Source organism: Crassostrea angulata, chromosome 9 (genome assembly GCF_025612915.1).
Source record: "Crassostrea angulata isolate pt1a10 chromosome 9, ASM2561291v2, whole genome shotgun sequence".
Classification (NCBI taxonomy): domain Eukaryota; kingdom Metazoa; phylum Mollusca; class Bivalvia; order Ostreida; family Ostreidae; genus Magallana; species Magallana angulata.
Window position 1 is genome coordinate 4,382,087 of NC_069119.1, and position 20,038 is coordinate 4,402,124.

Sequence of the window (20,038 nt, forward strand, 5' to 3'; positions counted from 1 at the left end):
TAATATGTGACCACGATATTACACATTATTAGTATGGCATACTAACAAATTTTACAACCATCATCAGGTTGACAAGTGGCGTTTTCATATAATCGAAGACACAGCAAAATAAACTTCTGCCACAAAGGGTTTAAGTAATTTGCATTCAAATTATGTTTTGAAATTATATTTTGTTTTGAAATTCAATAAGTGAAATGAATGCATGTTAGATCATAAATTCAACATGAAATAATGAAATTTCAGCAAACAGATTTTTTGGGACAACCCTCATATACTAAAATTTTTAATTTACTATTGACAAATAGTCAAAAGTTGATTCGCTAAATCGTCATTTAAGAATATTGAAGCTCAATTCGTTTTAAAGATAAACAAGCTGAGAATTTATTGAGATACATAATAATTTCGGCAAATTTACAATCTTTACATATAACTACAGTGGAATGACAGCAATTCCAGGGATTATAAATGGGCAAGGAAATGTGGTCGGTTTAATCACGTTGTATATTGTCAGAGTGTTAAGAATGATTTAGTCCTCCTATACAAATAGGTTTATATCATTTGGAAAGAATTTCTCGAACGTTCAAGCACTGATACAATCTGAGCCAGGAAACTGCGAAATTGATCCTTAAATGTCCATGCTTTACAAACGGATACCTGTTTTCTTGTGTAAAACATAAAGGTTTTCATTTTGAGTGTGGTTGGTGCTTGCATTTCATATAATCGGTAAATATAATTTGCTTGAAAGGAAAATTGTACATTCTGTACCTTGACAAAAAATATATTGTGAGACTTAGTGGGCGTTTGTCTGTTTTACATATCTTGTTTTTGCACAAAGTTAAACCTGGAGCCGCCCTCAGTGTAACAATGGTTCTTGTTTGTAATTGTCATACCTATTACCAGACTGCAAAATGTTTTCGGTTTAGATCACACACCTGTAAGAGGCGTCAACTACTAAAGACCTACTTGCACAGATATTACAGGTAAATACGTGTGAATTTCGTGTTTAAAAATGATCAGGTAATTCAATATTGATATTACGGTTCCTTCGTATAAGGTTTTTTAATAAACCTTGATAATATTTTGTTTAATTGCATAATATATTTAATGAAATCTACATGCGTTCGAACAGGTTTGCAGGCGTAATATAAGTTTCAGTTAAGAGGAATGAACGTAATATACTTAAATTAAGCTCGTTTTAGTAACTTTGTTGTTATACTATGGCAATGTTTCTACATGTATCTTTTTTTCCATTAAATTTTCATTCTTTTTGTAATTGCAACGCTGCTTTTCCCACCGCCAATTTGTATTATAACTCTTCATGATATTATAGTTTTGTTTTTTTTTAAATTGATATATGTCAGGTTTTTTTTCTGATGTATTCAACATATATAAAATAACATATTCTAAAATTGGTTTGTTCTTAAGGACGTTCTTTACTCGGATTTCTCCAAGTTATATTGTTAAAAAATATAAATTGTTATTAAGTTTAATGTCATGAAAAAACTTCAAATGAATATTTGTACAAATAAAAAAAGAATTACAGTAAAATGACAATGTTTATTTCAGGGGGCCATTTTAGGCTCAAACCATATATAGTCCTTTGTTCTAAACGCAAAAGTATTAATGATATAAATAAAATCTTGTATAACTTTATATATTTTTACTATATTATTGAATTAGGATCAAATAAGATTTTGGTTTTAACAAAACCGAGATTTTAAATTTTTTATAGATTTTGTTTTTCGCTGAAATATTTTTTGGCAGTACTATAATATTAAAGGTTCAGATTTAATTTGTTAGTCAAGCAACTTTTTCATATTTTATGTTGTTTTTTTTAATTACTTTTTCTTCAAGATAAACGTATGCAAGACTCAACAAAAATATTGAAAAATTCCTAAAAAATCATAAGACATCATATTTCAAAATTTTGATCATTGACCTCATATAAACTTTATGCCAGCAGAATAAGGTCAAAGTAATAAGTTTGATACTATAAGTGTTAAAGTATTTATAATATATATCTTGTAATTTTTTGTTAAATTGAATCAAAAATGGGTAGGGATTTAAAAAATGATAGAAGAAAGTTGGACTGGAATATTTTCTTTGAAAGTGAAAAATAGCACTACGATAAAAGGTCTATAACACACAATTGATGGTTTTTCATGATTGTTAGTGGAAATTTTTGTCATAATAATAATTATGTTTATGTGGTTATCAGTAAATTCATAAAACTTCAAATTGGTAAAACTATAAATTCAATTATTTATCTTTTAGAAAACGCCAATTATATGATCTGTTTGAAACAAAGATAAAGGCAAATTTTTACTAAAACTGTTTATATCGTTCGATTGGGTTCTATATCGTCGTAGCTCAGTGATTAAAGTATTGGGCTCCTGAAACGCAGATCATGAGTTTGAATCCGCATGGAGCTTTTGTTCATGTTATCTGAATTAAATTTTTGAAAAGGTAATTTTTTATCCAAAATTGCACATGTTTTGACTATTAGATTGAAATACTTCTTATCCATTATGATATCTATCATAATCAAGTAATTTTCTGCTGATTTGAGAAAACATTCTACGGTGTAGTGAGCCACTTTAACAAGATCTATAGAAAAATGTTATTTCTTATCATTTTTCACTTAATTTTAAGATTATGACATATATTGAACAACTTCTTTCTTACAAATACAGTGTAAAATGCAAACTTGGAATTGGATACATTATAGTTCAAAATGCATTACTGTGGAATCATTAGAATTCGTGGTGGCTCAATTTTCGTGGTATTCGTGGGTAGCCCTCCCCCACAAATTTATATTCTCAACGAAAACAATTTTAGAAAGAGTTATCTTTGTTGCTGAAACAGTAACTGAAGCATCCACGAAATTCCATCCCCACAAATCAGCAAAAAAGTCATAATCAACGAAAATTAGCCACCACGAATTTAAATGATTCCACAGTACGTGTTATTTCAGGTTTCTATTTTAGAACAAAACAGACTACTCAGTACACCTTGAAATAATTTCTCAACTCAGTAGAAAATAATTTGATTTTGATTATTATTATGATGATAAGTTTTTAATAATGTCACTTTTTTATGTAAAAGTAATCACTATCTTTCCAGGGAAAAAGACGTTTGTTGGCCATAAATGCTTCTCAGCTGTCTGAATTTGTAGCACAATTAGGTGATTAATAAACTGTAAAATTAATTAATTGTACATGGAAACATTTATCATTTGGACACGTGTGAGACATTAAATATGCTTAATTTGCAAAAAAAAAAAAAGATTATTTTCGAAGGGCATGTTCCATTGTTGCAAGATATAGACACTCACTGCCCCAATGCAATGATAAAATTTTAGAAGTAATGTACACGTATTGCAAACCAGATAATATGTGACAGACGGAGAAATATTAAGCAAGAAGGCAGAAGTTTTAAAAATTTCAAACGACTGTTATACTGTTAGTTATCACCATATTTCATACAGGAGCAAAGTATTAGAGTTATCCATAAATAAGAATATTTATATAGCAAAATATGTATTTATTTGACAGACGTATACGGTCTAGATACATGTATGCATACACTTTTCAGATATGAATAAAACATTAATACACAAAAAGAAAATGAAACAAAAAACAATCTAATGAAAACAAATTTTCTTTTCAAAATATAGATTTTTACGTGCGTTACATAAAGGACTTAATATGAAAAATTTATCCTCGACAAGATGTTCTCGAAGGAAAAAGAAAAAAGGTAGATAAAAAAATGTTCAAAATATTAAAAGGTGTTATCTCTTCTTTGCTAAACATTTATTAATAGAAGAATAATTTTATGTTCATGTTTTATTATTCTGAAAAATATGTTAATGCTGTTTTTTTTTTTTTTGTAAGGACTCATTGTACAATTTTAATATATATGTAAGGTTTTTATCTACATGAAGTTTAAAATTGTACTTAATGTAGAATACTATGATGAATAAATTGAGAGAGATAGAGAGAGAAAGAGAGAGAGAGAGAGGGAGAGAGAGAGAGAGAGAGTAATATACATTTATATAAAATCAGAAAATATGTGAATAAGTGAAATAGAAACTTTGGAACAGTGCATTATCTTTTTTGATTATTTAATATACTGTTAATTATCATTTTTCACTATATATATATATATATATATATATATATATATATATATATATATATATATATATATATATATATATATATATATATATATATATATATATACTTTGCTTTGCTTTGCTAGATTCTAGCTTCCAGCAATTAGAACGAAATTACTATATAATGTTAGAAAATTATTCTTTCCATCTGTTATAATTTCTTAAATGTTCACAATTTATAAATTTTAAGTATGCTTTTAAAATTCCGTTAGAGGGACAAAAGAATATAAAAAAAAATTAGTATGGATATTAATATATATATCTTTTTTTAATCTATTCTTTTTTCTATGAGATATAACTTTTTTTATTTCAGAATTTCGAAGAAAAAAACCGGTATCAAGAAGAAAGTATCAACCATTCGAACGCTACAAACAGTTTGTATCTTTTTATAATTTTACAATACATCAGTCATACTTATAAAAAGGTTAAGACCAAATTAAGAGTTCCAGTTACCAGATAGATAGATAGATAGATAGATAGATAGATAGATAGATAGATGGATAGATAGATAGATAGATAGATAGATAGATAGATAGATAGATAGATAGATAGATAGATAGATAGATAGATAGATAGATAGATAGATAGATAGATAGATAGATAGATAGATAGATATTGAGAGTACTTTTACGTCAACTATTTTTAAACAAAATATACAGACTTATACATTGTGCTTACATTCATTGTTATATTTACAAATCTCAAAATCGTTATCTCATCGTCTTTATAAGTACTGCTTTATCATATTGTTTCCTGTTTTTATCATTCAGTTTTAGAACAAAGCAACTTAACACCAGTTTAAAACAAATCAAGTTCATGATTGATGTAAAAGCAGTGAATGATGACGAGGTCAGATTAAAACGATGTGACGAAAAATACTCACAGCTAGATCTGATGCACCGATATATTTTGGAGAAGTTAGAGGTAAAAAATATTTTTTGAAAATGCCATATAACTCTTTTTAGTGTTCAAAATCTCAATATTTGCTGATAACATACACATAGGGCATTTCTGTTTACTAATATAAACTTGAATCTTTGAATTTTGATTTTGAAAAGAAAATAATGTTGTCACGTACATGTGTATTTCATTCATATACATTTCTTTTTGTAAATGTTTTATAGACATTAAATAAAAATAAAGAAAAAGATTAAAATAAAAGGAATATATAAATCTTCGTAAATTTGTTCTATACATTAGAAAACATATTAATATACTGCAAATATGGAAGTGCTCTCTTATTCTCTGAAATGATTTATAACATTAAAATCATGTCAATTTACTTTATTGATTATTTCAGATTTTGTTTTATGTCCAGGGTCTATTTTGAGATCCTTTACTACAATAGGCACAATGGTACTTCACATGCATTATTACTTTCGAACCAGAAGTTACTTAATAAACAATATATGAGGCATGTGTATATATCCTTAACATTTTCAGCATTACCTATATTTTATGTTTATTGTAGAAGATGGAGAAATTGGTAGAAAGAGAAGCTGATCAACATGCCGCGGAACAGTAGACGGCTAGTGCTAACAATCTATTCGATAGAGATATTAGTTGTTAGTTCTGCCACTGGACGATCCATGTAATAAATTTTTAATCATGAGAAATTAGTATAAGTATAGTAAATGTACGTTATTCGAAACATTTGTTACAAAACAGTGATTTGAGTAATAATGAAATTGTTTTAGATATATGTATCCAGTAAAACTATCTAAAGGCTCAAATTGAGCAGCACCTGTGTCATTTGTGGATACACTGAGGATGGATTAAGAGAAACAACTTGATACACAAACTCCGTGACAGTTTTTGTGCGTCGTATATTAAAATTAAACCAGACACGAAACACTAAAACAATGTCATCAGGGATCAGTTTTAAAGTGAATTCCGTAACGAAGGTCAAGTATTCAGACTTACGGCCTGTTTTCGTCTGCGTTAATGGCAAGCCTTGTGCTGTGGTTGTGGCCCACCTATATTGTTTAATGCAAAAGCAAATGAGATGCTTCATGGGAGTACATGTGCGTTTGATCCTGCTTTAGACACTCTTATTAATAGTTTTTTGTAACGAGATCCTAATCAGATAACACCGACTGTTTGATATTTTTATGTTTTTGGTTTTTTTTAATTGTGTCCAATATCAATGCCAATTTTAAACACAAATTGTCAACATGATGTTTCATAATACGATATATATCAGTTTACCTGTAAATACATAGGCCACACATTTTTCATATCTAATGAAATGCAAATAGTTTGCAACGGAATAAACACGATTAAAACCAATTGTTCAAGGCTTAATTGAATTGATGTTTTTCTAGCATATCAGTGCTACACAGGTGTTTTTTTTCTATTTAAATGATAAACATCTAAAATTTAAAAGATTTTTGTAGTACATTCAAGGCAGACATGTGTTGAAATCAACACTGAAAAGATCTGCAAAAGGATCTTGATTGTTGTTATTGAATCTTATTGTGTATGCAGCAACTAACAAATATCCTTCATTTTCAATTGTTAAGGGTTTGTTTTCTTCATTCATGTAAAGTCTGTCCCGAGATATTGAGGCAGCACATTTGGCCAATTTTTGATTAAAAATAAATCACATACATGTGAAAGAAGTGCAATTGAAAAAAATGAAAGATAAAATACTAAAAAGAAAAGATTAACAAGCGACTTACCCATTTGGCAGTTAGGCCTACTTTGGATCAGTGAACGTTGTGTTCAATTCAATCAATTCTTTATTCACTCAAGACCAGTTCACTGGTATTAGAGGTCAAATCAGTATATACAAATATACACAAACACAGTCAAGGATCACATGTATAGTAGGAGTAATAATGACGAAAAAAGGTTAAAATTCCAATACAATAGGTTGTTAAAGTTGGTTTCTGAAAGAACAGACTTTGAAAATTTTCTTAATAAATATTGACAAGTTTCTTAGTTTTTCTACATTAAAAGTATTCATGAGCGCGTTAAATTTTATAATATTTGGGTTTTCATAATATCTTTTGGGCAAAAACATTTCTCTGTCGTTTACAAAATGTGTACATTCTAAAATATAATGAAATTCATCCCCAATACTATTAGAGTCACACATTGTACATTTTTTTTAAAATTTCTTTCAATATTATGCTATCTACCTGTTTCTATGGGGAATCGATGATTACATGTTCGTAATTTTGTAAACGTGATCTGTAGATCTGTAGGTAAAATCAACAAGTACTTTTCTAAATTGAGATTTGTTTTAAAAATTCTATAATTAATACATTTTGGTGAGTTATCTACTATACTTCTCCAATCTTGTACAATTTGATTTTGTAATATTTCTTTAACTATTGACTTAAGCCAGTTATAACTACATACTGTTTGATTTTCCCATATATAAGACAACCCGCACGAGTTGAGTATATCATGTACACATTTTATCCATGGATGTATAAAAGATCCATTTTTGTAACATCTATAAAAATAACAACAGATTACATCAGTGAGTTTACAATCGTTGGCCGTCAAAACTTTTGCCCAGTACATTATCATTCTAATTTTAACAAAGAGTGACCTTCCAGTTTCTCCATACACCATACCATTTGGAGTACTAGAGTTAAGATTAAGAATGAATTTCCTTTTCAATTAAATCTATGTTTTCGTAACCCCACACTTCGCACTAGTGAAGTAAAAATGGGTTAATGACTTTGTCAAATAATGTTTAATTGATAATTAATTGGTAGGCTAAAATAACGTATTTTCGTATAACACCATATGATACCTTTGACGCTTGTTCTACTAAATGCTTTTTAGCATTATTAAATTTTCCACTTCTTGATAAAACAATACTCAAATAGCAAAATGATTTCACATATTCAATAGTTACTCCTTTATACAAAAATTTACGCTTTGACATTGCACCTTTTGAAAAAATGAGGATCTTTGTTTTGGCTATATTGACATTAAGTTTCAATATATCACAAAAATTTGCAAACACATCTAATGACTTTTGTAAATCAGACGCAGATTCAGATATCAAGACAGTGTCATCAGCATAAAAAAGTAGAGTTTCAACATAACAAATAAGTCATCCTATATTTGAAGAGAAGGACAAGTAAGACCATCTATCTGGTTTCTTAATAAATAATCTTCCAAATCGTTAATAAAAAGAGAAAATAAAAATAGTGAAAAATTTTCTCCTTGTCCTACACCTATGTTACGCGTAAAAAAATCTGATAAATGTTGACCAATTTTTACCTTTGAAATATGCAAATATATATGCAAACACTAGCGTTTATTTTAATTCCATACATTTTATACCACGACATGTTCGTGTCCTGCGTCTGTATAAATAAGTGAAGTATAAGTTTTTTCTTTTCAAAACAAACGTTTATCGAAATTTTTATTGAAACAGTGATAAAAACAAAATTAAGAGATACGACGAAATAAATACCGACACTTTGGTTTGCCTGAAATGATATAAAACTTTTGGGCGTTTTCGGTTTACGGGTTTTATTCTTGTGATATTATATGAGGGCTCAAACGATTTCTATGGTATACGACAAAATCACATAGCATTAATTAATCTCTTGCTACCAAATCTGATTACAAAACGCAAGACTGTGTTAATTCAATAGCATGCTTTGCAACCTAAATAAGAAATATCATTTCCTTTCATAAAATAGAAATGCTGAAGTTGGTTAAGGTAACTTCTCGTCATATATTATTTTTATCATTACAAGATTTATGGGGAAAATAGAATTCAACTAAAAGTAGATGTTAATCAAGCGTAATGCATTATATAAAGCAATTACTAAACATATTCTAAAGACTCTGGTGAGAATAGATATGCATAAATTTATTCGTCATATCGTGAGTTTAATTTGTTCGCCATATCGTCACCTTTTATGTAAGCTGTTTTAATTTCAATGTCAATGAACAAAGAGTAGAAAATACTTGTGGTTGCACAATCAATTACATTTATATGTTATGAAACCTGAAATTCCTCTTCTTACGTTTAAGGTGACTTTCGATAATTATTCCATTAAGATTACGTTAATTAACCACATAAAAACAAACACGTGTAATGTTAATAAGTGTTACAAAAGAAATTCCTGAACCTGAATGGAATATGGACACAGGGACTCTCATTCTTATGTATTATTAAGCTTTTAATTGTAATTAAGTAAAGCAATTTTAACAAAATGTATACTTTTAAACTTTAAAACTTGAAAATTTCCTTTAGTAATATATTTAATATACAAAGCTCTTTAAAAAGATTTACATAGTTTTGAATGACTAAGATCATGCGGTCCTCTTGAAGAAAATGGGCAAAACTGCATTTTACAGAATACATTATAATTTGCAATGAATTTGACTGTTCTAGCGATAATCGTTGCTATTTTATTCGGTATTGACCTCATTTTGAAGACGAGCTCTTTATAAAAGTATTGGAAAATGCACAAATTGGAAAGGTTAAATATACTGACCTTTTTCTTTACTGAATAGCTTAACAAATCATAAGGGAAATTTCTAGGTCTATCTTATGGTTAATTTGCTGTCAATCTAGCCCCTTAAAAGGTCTATGCAACCTCTGTTTTGGAGGATAGATTTTTTCCTCCAAAATTGGAGGATTGATGCGTGCGCCCCTGGTGGACTTTTTTAAATGTAGGCCAATTTACTGTGTTTTATACAATAGGAGTTAACTATGACATAAAATGTGATAATCAGACACCTTAATTATTTAGCTCCCATTGATTATAACTGATTATGATATTTAAAAGATATTCAATTCTAAATAATTACATGTAGATGACTCGTTTTAAAGAGAAAATATTTTTAGGCGAAGACTCACCCATTATTTGAAAATATTCAGCATTTAATATTTATAAATTAATGGCATCACCTTGATGATAAAAATTTGACAATGTCTTTTTGTTTTGAGGAATTAGTTTTTCTTAATAATAATAATTAAACTACCTTTCATAAGAGTTGGTTTAGCAACAAATCAGAATTCTACTAAAAAAAAAATAAAGATTATATATCATTTTATTTATTATTTACTAAGTATCATGTATTTGGTGAGCAAGGGCAATATCTGCACATTATTGTTTTATAGATTTATTAACAAGGAGGTCGCCTTTGGCTTGCACAACACTTTGCTTTAAACGAACTCAACCTACTGATGCACATCTAATTGCAAACCCCGGCGTGAAAAAGTTACCATTAGTATACAATCAGTCTATTAGAAATAAGTAGGCGGGAAAAGAAGTTATGATCTAATGTATTTGCTTGGTTTTTTTTTCTTGTTTCCTTGTACCATTTAAAACATGCACAACACCAAACAGGTGTTTCCTCTTTGCATTCATAAATAATTTTCAATTTAGTTGAAGGCGTTATTTTTCCATATTTATGATTTACTATCAGTCTGATACAGATAATTCTTTTTGGTTTCACCTTGAAATAGCCGTAAATCATGTGAAGAATACGAATCACTATACACAGCGACAGTATTACGTAGTGGTGAACATTGTCCTCATTCCCTACTGCTCTGTCTACATACATTGTAGATACCATTCACGACCAATGTGACTTGAAATCATTTGTCCTGAACATGAAAAAAAAAACCACTTGTATCGGTCAGATGTGAACAAAGTAGTAATATATGCAGAACTACACAGCACTGTTAACGAGGCCGACTTTAATAACCATACATCCGTTATAATTTTCGCGATGATCTAATTTTCGCAAATAATTGAATACGCAGAAATTATATCCTGTATCATGAAGGCCGACTCTAATTATTTCTGCCATACATATTTTTCAAAAAATTACTTTTACTTTCATATCAATTATTTTGAGATCATATATTTTTTTTTACTTACCACCCCGATTTCCTAGGAAGTCGTCTTGAATGTTATTATTTTTTTCCTATGGGACCCCATGGGAATTTGTTGGAAAAGCACTTTTATTCTCACGTTTTCCCCATAATTTGTGCATTTCTGCTTTGGGGAGGGATTTTTTTTTCTTTAAACATATGAATACAATTGTAAAAAGTCACCAAATGGTGAAAATTAAGCCAAATTGTTAACTTAGTGGTTTGATTCAGGTCCAAAAAGAACAAAAATCATATTGCGGTATATATTGGTTTGTAAGAATATAAGAAGAAATAACACAATGCTAATATTTTGCTCTTAATGTTCTTTCAATAAATGTTTATTTTACAAATCCATCACCGCCTGTAATAAATAAGTGTCTTCGACTTTGTGTTTTACAATGCCAGAAAACGATGATGCTTAGGCGCAATTTTCGCATTTTATTCAATTAATGTAATAAAATCGCAATTTCTCAACCAATGCAATAAATGTCACATATCATGTTAATCTTGTATAAAACCTACAATTTACAACAGAAAGTTATTACTTTGCACCCACGCCTGCATTATAAAAAGAAGATGCGCAGAGTCATGCGCATTCGAATTTTAAATACATGTATTGCTTAGTCTGACGTTTACAAAAGTACACACTTATATAAGCTTACTTAAGCTAATCTAAATTCTACAGGTGTATGACTACAGTCTAGAGAAACTTTGACATTTTATACATGTCGGTCTGTCTGTGAATGCAAAGTTGTGTACAATGAGAGACGCCAAATTAACATACACTCAAATAATTCGTACATCGATCTTGTTAGAATGGAAATATTTTCGGATTAAATGACGACCAAGGAAATTATTTAATATTTATGTATAAGTTAAATAGTTAATAGTTAGTCGGGTCTAAGTTGCGTTTCTGAAAGAGGTGTAAGTTAGGGTTTAAATATCGAAGAACTTAGCCACCTCCGCTGAGTACTAAGCATGCGCATATCCTATTTTGTTTTGCTTTGAGGCTATGACTATATGTTGTGGATCATTTTCAGATTCATAGTACATGTACTCGAAAGTACACGTGTTGTACTATACCACTGAATGTGCATAGTTCAAGTTGTTCATAACAGTGTATATTAATGAAAGTAGAACAAATGCCTATACACAGTTGATATAAAAGAGGCAGATATAAGAAGTTTCAGAAACCAAATGTATGACAATTAAATGCTTTGTAGACGATATTGTAACACAATCGTACATATTAATTGAACGAAACAATACATAGAAATTAATTCCAAATTCGTGTAAAATTCAAATATTTATAGAATTTAGGGGCAGGGAACGGTAGAAATGCCCGCATACGTCTGCAGAATGATTAGTATGCTTCATATAGATATTAAGACACTTTTAAGTGCTGAGATATGGCTTGATTTTTTTTATCACATCCCAATATTATTTATTGAAAAAAATATGATCATGAGTTAAACAGCAACCAACTGAAATCGAAAATATCTACTGTATAAATACTAGTATCATATACATGAACCTTGTCCATGTCTACAGAAGGAAGAAAAACTCCACCATCCGTTCCAATATTGAAAGCATGTTGACAATGACATAGAAACGATTTAATTCTTGATTTTCTGCAACTCAAATGATAATAGTTTAGAAAGATATTGCCAACAATTAACAACACACGAATTATCAACATTTGAGGCCGGGGTCTCCCCAACTCCCTCTCCTGTTTTTGGTTTGATCAATTGATTGTTTTGTTTTTGGTTTTTTTCGGGGGATGGGGATTAAAAGTAATATACACTTCATATAGGGAATTATCCCCCCTTTTAATTTCAACCATTTCACCTCGTTGTCAGCGAGCGAATTTAAGACGTCGATTTAAGACGGGCGAATTTTACGACAGAGCGAAACTTTTTGCAAGTGTTGAAGGGCGGAAATTACACCGGGCGAAAATAACCCTGTATACAGTATCTTGATTGAAATATAGATACGAAAGCAGTCCTCATCTAAGAACCCCGTACCTATCAAAAATTCCCTGTATCCCTCTTAAGACTTTTGCATCTTTGCGTTTTTAACAAGTACATTTGAGTCTTACTTGTTTTCCCTATCTGCTTTTGGTTATTGGGGTGGGGGTGTATACAGATGATTATTTAATAAGTATGATAAATGCAAACTAGTTAAATTTGTAAATAATGAACACTGTTGTAAAACTGCTGAAACAACGTCTTTTGTATCGATATAAAAAAAAATTCCATGAAATACATATACTTAAATATGACAAAATAAAACTATCATGCTTTCAAGTAATTAAAGATCAATTCAATTTATTGATTATAAATAAACAACACATATGCATATGCACGTAGATCATTGATAGTAAACCATGCATACCTATTTTAAAAGAATTACAATCAATGTTAAGTATAAACGCAATTGATCACTTCACCCTTTGACGTTCGTACCGGTAAGCAAATTTTATCAATATATGTTGCTCAAAATATTAGATAGTTTTCTTTATAGTGGACGGATTTCTAAAAAACAAGGTATCAATTTCATTGTGAGACTCTGTTAAATTTAACTATATAGAAAATATTAACCAGTGCTATAAAGGAAACGTGTAAATTAACAGTTAATTAAGAGGAGGCTGTGCGAGAAATCTCCGTAATTTTCCATTTCTGGTATTACACGTTTTCTGAAAAGTTTCTTGATTGTGTAAAAAACACAAGAAATATTTCGAAATAAAATCTACAACCTAAAAATCTTAAGACCTCAAGGAAACTAATCGTGTATTTTTTTTAATTCAGCTATTGCGTTTAGATCTTAAAATAAAGAAAAAAAACTTTAGGGTTCACTACAAGCAGTGAACTGTTATCGAGGAAAAACGTAAACGATTGACAAAAACGCAAATAAACAAATAGCAATTACGTAATAGAAAAAAGAAAATTGATATTTTAAAAATATAAGATATCAGCTTCTTTTTGGTATTATTTTGAAAGTTGTCAGTTGAATATATATTACACAAAGCGCCTTTGAAATGGTATGTAAATTAAAATTTTTGCGCGGTTAGTGACGAGAATAGAGAGGGCGCAATATGCGCTTCCGGCATTATTGTTGAGAATAAACAGCGGGTAAAATGGATTTTGACGAGATTCTCTCCGAGGATGAGGAAGACTATCTTGACTTATTGTTGACTGGAGGATTGTCCGAAGAAGCAGATGACCAAGATGAAACTTTTGAACCATCAAATTCCTTGCAAATTGGGTAAGTAATCTGCAGTGTGTAAACAACACACCGGAGAATAAAAAATAGCCAGCATCTTTCCTAAAATGAATATATTGTTAAAAAACAACGCCTTGTGCCCCTTATTATTTATTTTAATTAATAAGTATTTGATCATAAAATGTTTTTTCATCAGTTTCTTTTCCACATTCATTCATGAATTTCGTGAAATTGTGAAAGACACGAACTGCGTGCTGCATCAAATACAAAAATCATCATGGGCGACGCAGGTGCCCCCGCCTCTCTCTCTCTCTCTCTCTCTCTCTCTCTCTCTCTCTCTCTCGTCACATCAAACAGATTAAAGTACAATTATCATGATAAACATGTAGAGGTATTGGTGAAAATGGAGTTTTGTAAATTGAAAATTGATAAAATTAGAACTAATGACTGACCACTGTGCTAAAAAATATGGTTGATCAATTTTCTGATGAAGCATTTCATTCTTGATGATTAACTTTTAGAGTCTTGTCAGACCTATTTATTTTTTAAAATAATTCAAGTCAAAATATTTTTTAATTCTTATTTAACTTCAACGGTATGATCAAAGTCTTTAGTAGCCTATTTGAATTAAAAGCAGTAAACACTTTGAAATAAATATTAATTTTAGAAGTATACTGTGACCAGGTAACATTTCTCTCCAGTGCATTGTTACAACATTTATCATATATATATTTTTTATGTGTCTATAAAATGATGTAACAATACACTGGTAAGAAATTGTCTTCAGCGAATATTGGTTGCATGCTTTAAATTATTTTTCAGACATCCCCCATCACAGACAAGTTCTCAGCCTCTGTCCCAGACAACAGATAGCTCTGCTTCTCAGGATCCACTTGCAGAACATATATACTGGAGAGACCAGAATGACATTGATGAGGGACTCCCGGCTGTTTTCCTTCAGGCCATGTCTTCCTCCTGGTATTCAGCTTGGTTTTTTAACCAGGTACAAATATTTTTAATCTATAATATACTTTATTCTGGTATATACTAAAGTCCCCAACAGATAGAGGTGAGTTTACTTTTGACTGTGACCAACACCTCTCCACCCTTCCTGGAAATCACTACATACATGTACCGTTATGATTTCTCAAATTGAAACTTTGTGTCAAAACACTAGGGCTGTCCCAAAAGAATTTATTAGATGTATGTCTCAAATCAAGTACAGTTTCCCAGTATGACAACTCTGTAACACAGTTATACTGAGAACAAAATATCATGTTCCTAGTGAAGAGTCAAAATAGGGCGAGGTATGAAATGTTATTCATTAGAAAAATTTAAAACAATCAGTCTTGTCTGAAACAGGGTACTGTAAAAGTTTAAATTAGGGAGGGTGATTATTATATTAGTCTAGTTTCATTTGTAACCTAGTATAGATGTGCTGTACTGGGAAACTGTACTGTTTTCTTGCAATATATGAATGAATAATTATGAATTAGTTCAGCCCCCATCCTCTTTGAAAAGAATTTGTAATCTTTACATGAAAGCTATATTCAAAATAAGATTGAGTTAGGCAGTATGTGTTTGATTGACTTCTATCATGATATCAGTCAATTTGAATACATATTTATCAATCAAAGTTGTGTCTCAACTGTCTACAAGTGTTATCTAAAAGAAAGGGAGACTGTTCGGCAGTTACAATGATTTTAACCGTTTTTGACTGCATACAGTTTTGCATTTTAATTTTTCCAATAACAATCATTTTTTAGACAGACAGTCAGAGTATTCCAAAAGCCAGTTGATTTTTTCCTTCTGTTCCTGACTCAAGAAATAATGCTAGAGATTTGTATTGCCACCAACCATCATGCAGAAACTTTGATTTCTAAGGGCCAAAATCTTTCTTATGCCAACAGCATGGGGGCATGGACAAGGGTCACTGTTGAAGAGATGTACAGGTAATTTAGTCTACAAAACACAAATATGACAAACAAAAGCAGCAATATTGCCGTTTTTACTTTAAAAGACTACTTACTCTAGCAAGTAAACTTTAGATGGGGACTTTTGTGCTTGTGCTGGGCTCTGTACCTTTTACTACTTTGCACTGTACCTGTTACAAAAATTATCTATAGACAAATTTAAAGAACAAAAACACATATTTTGTCAAATGATTTAATTGATATCTGAGATTTATTTTATATGGAAATGTGAATTTGAATTTATTGTATTGATTTTCCTAATTTCGATAATTTTAATTTTCATTGATAAATAAGCAATGCCCTGACTAAAGAGTAACATGTATGATAGGCTGTATCACACTCTTGCCTCTTATTGTGAAGAATAAAAGTTATTAACCATAATCGCTGCTTTTGATAGTTTCATATGTTTTGGTTATTTGAATCTCAGTTTATAGTGTATGTGAATAACATAAACAGTACTTGTGGTTTTTAGCTCACCTGAGCTGAAAGCTCAAGTGAGCTTTTCTTATCACATTTTGTCTGTTATCTGTCTGTCTGTCTGTCCGTCCGTAAACTTTTCACATTTTCAACATCTTCTCAAGAACTACTGGGCCAATTTCAACCAAACTTGACACAATTCATCCTTAGGCAAAGGAGGTTCAAAGTTGTGAAAATTTAGGGCCACACCTTTTTTCAATGGGAGATATTAGAAATTAATGGAAAATTTTTGAGAAATTTTCGAAAATCTTCGTCTCAAGAACCATTAAGCCAGGAAAGCTGAAACTTGTGTGGAAGCATCCTCAGGTAGTGTAGATTCAAAGTTGTGAAAATCATGACCCCCGGGGGTAGGGTGGGGCCAGATGATTCTTTATAATTGTTAAGACTTTGGCCCCAAGACAATTCTTCGGCCTCACAAGAAGGATCAGAGTTTGATGTTGGTTTATATCCCATATATATACAATTGTTAAGGATCTTTTTGAGAACTGCAATACTCAACATGTGATATGAATATAAAATCATCCTGTTAGAAAAGGGACTAATGATTATAAACATAAGAATATCCAGGGGAAAAATGGATTTTATTTATTCAGGATCTACATGTATTATTGTTTTGCCTCGGACTAGAATGTCGCGACGTCATTGGATGAAACGCGTCACTTGGCTGCCTTACAAATTTCTTTACAAGGCAAGCGTCAAAATTTATAGGGCAACATGGCGGACGTAACGTTATTTGAACTGATTTTTTACACAAACGTTTGTTTACATATCAAACTTTAGGTCCTCGACAAAACAAAACACTTATTAGGCTTGTTACTGACTGTCGCCGAGCTTTCTATGGACTTTACCGACCCCACAAATTTCTTTAAACAGTCAGTAACAAACCTAATAAGTAATATTGTACATTTTCCAGATAGTTTATATTATGACTCCATTAAGCTGATTTTATCATAACTATTGTTCCTCAGGTGAGCGATGTGGCCCATGGGCCTCTTGATTAAAATTTATTTTTCATACTGATTTATAAATTTGGTAATTTTATTCATTTTGTTTTAGGTTTGTGGGAATTTTGATATACATGTCTGTGGTCAATCTCCAAACTTTAGAGAGATATTGGTCAACTTGTCCATTGTACAACAACAACATGGTCTCAGCTGTCATGAGTATCACAAGATTTAAGGCTATTTTGTCTTTTCTGCAGATCAATGCTGACACTAATAAAGGTACAAACATAAGTTATCTTGTAAGCCAATTACATGTATAATGAATTTGTACAAATATTTGAAATATTTTTTTTGGGGGGGGGGGGGGGGTATTTTTATTCGTCTTTCAATCAGTCCTGTTTTTCGCCATCCTAACTTCTTAATGGAATTTCATAAAATTTTCTATGTATTTAGAAGACAATGTGTAGATGTTATTATTACAAGGACTTTCCAATCCTTTAATTTTTTCTGAGAATTTTAGTCTTTTTGAATGTAGGATTTGCTGTTGTTCAAGACAAAAGTAATTTTCAGTATAGATGTTCAAATCTGCAGTAAATTCGATGCGATGTTTAATTCCTAGGAATATACTCATCTATTGAATTATATTGTGTATTTATTGTAAACCTGCCATTCATTATGGAAAGCATTCATTGTGCATATCTTCTAACAATTATAATGGTCAACTGGTGGAAAATAATACAGGATGAAAATGTTCCTGTGTAAACATATGAATATATATTGTACATACATGTATATTGATTTTTATATAACATCACTTCTTTTGTTTACAGATGACAAGCTGACAAGAGTTCGTAGTCTTTTGGAACATGTGGAATCCATATCACAGTCATTGTTTCAGCCATACGAGTCTGTGTCTGTGGATGAACGGATGGTAGCATCAAAGCATCACTACTCGGGAATCCGACAATTTATCCGTGACAAACCAATACGTTTTGGCCTGAAGTTGTGGGTACTAGCAGATTCCATTACTGGTTATACATATGCATTTTTTTGTATACCTTGGCAAAAAGAGAACAGAGCTGAATAACAGAACCAAAGGGCTGGCATACAATGTACTGATGGATCTGAGCAAGAAACTTGTCAACCAGGGATATAGAATTTATACTGATTCTTTCTACACCACCCAACATCTGGCTACAGATCTCTTACAGAAGAAAACATATCCGATAGGTGCTGTTAAAAGAACAAGTAGTGCTATGACCCAATGCTTGAAAGATATTGAACTCTTTGAAAAGGTGTCCTCACGTGGAGATTTTCGATGGCATAGGGAAGGTTACTTTGTCTACTTACAGTGGAGAGACTGCAAAACTGTAATCATTATGTCACCTATCCATAAAGATTCTTCAATTGGACAGTGCCAACGAACTGTAAATGAACGTTCAGGCTACAAGAAAAAAGTGATTTCGCAGCCATTGATTGTTCAGGACTACACTACCAATATAGGAGGTGTTGACAAATCCAACCAAATGTTAAACAAGTATCCATGCTATATCAAATCAATCTTTCATCGGTGGAAAGTGTTGTTTTTTCATAGCATAGACATTATGGTTGTGAATTCTTACATCATTCTTAAGGAATTTATGAAGGACAAAGTCAATGAAAGTTCAGTTCATGGAGTTTCAGCAAGCTTTGGCCAGCTTGAGTATCGTGAAAGTCTTGCCATGTCATTGATGGGCTTGGATTTGAACCGCAAACTTGCATCCAGTCCTAAACCTAGTGTTGACCAGTGCTTGCCGATGATCTCAGAAAACCGGAGAGACTGTATATATATGCTGCAATGGTGAAGCATCAATGCTAGGACAGAAAGTTCCAAGTACCAAGACCCACTATCACTGTTCGAAATGTGAAGTGCCACTTTGTCTTCAGAGAGAAAGAAACTGTTTTCTAAAGTGGCATTCTCCAGACGGGAAAGTTATTCAAGATTGGGCAAGGACAAAGGACAGGAGAAGGAAACTTTGAGCTTCGATATGTTATTATTTTGGAAATTCAAACATCAAGAATTGTTGTTCTCTGTGTTACCAATTAGCAAGAGAGATTTTAAGTATATGTATATGATTTTACATCTTCAGTGCAACTCCAAATGTAAGCATTGTGTGTCAGTTACACATTAACATTTATTTCAAGTATTTATGTTAATTGTGTTTATTTGTTTTTTTAATTTATGTAGAATGATAAAAACTGATAGACTTCACTTGCTGTATTTTTTATTATAAGTTTTAAAATTATGCTGCCACAATAGAATATATTCTATATATTTAAGAAATAAACTCAATGCTTACCCAAGTTTTACTCGTATAACCTGGGTTGGAGCAGTTTACAC

The 20,038-nt window shown here is 30.9% G+C and overlaps 1 protein-coding gene and 1 pseudogene across 1 annotated transcript in view; both read left to right on the forward strand.

Annotated features, from left to right (window-relative positions):
- The first annotated feature begins 891 nt into the window (after positions 1-891).
- The window catches only part of LOC128162350 (uncharacterized), a 40,673-nt gene continuing 21,526 nt past the window's right edge, over positions 892-20,038 (forward strand). Inside the window, exons 1-2 of the mRNA XM_052825508.1 lie at positions 892-980; positions 3,677-3,756. Of these exons, the coding sequence (XP_052681468.1) occupies positions 3,708-3,756 (49 nt within the window). The 5' untranslated portion in view covers positions 892-980; positions 3,677-3,707. The remainder of the gene's footprint in view (positions 981-3,676; positions 3,757-20,038) is intronic.
- Positions 14,030-18,843, forward strand: LOC128162349 (piggyBac transposable element-derived protein 4-like; annotated as a pseudogene).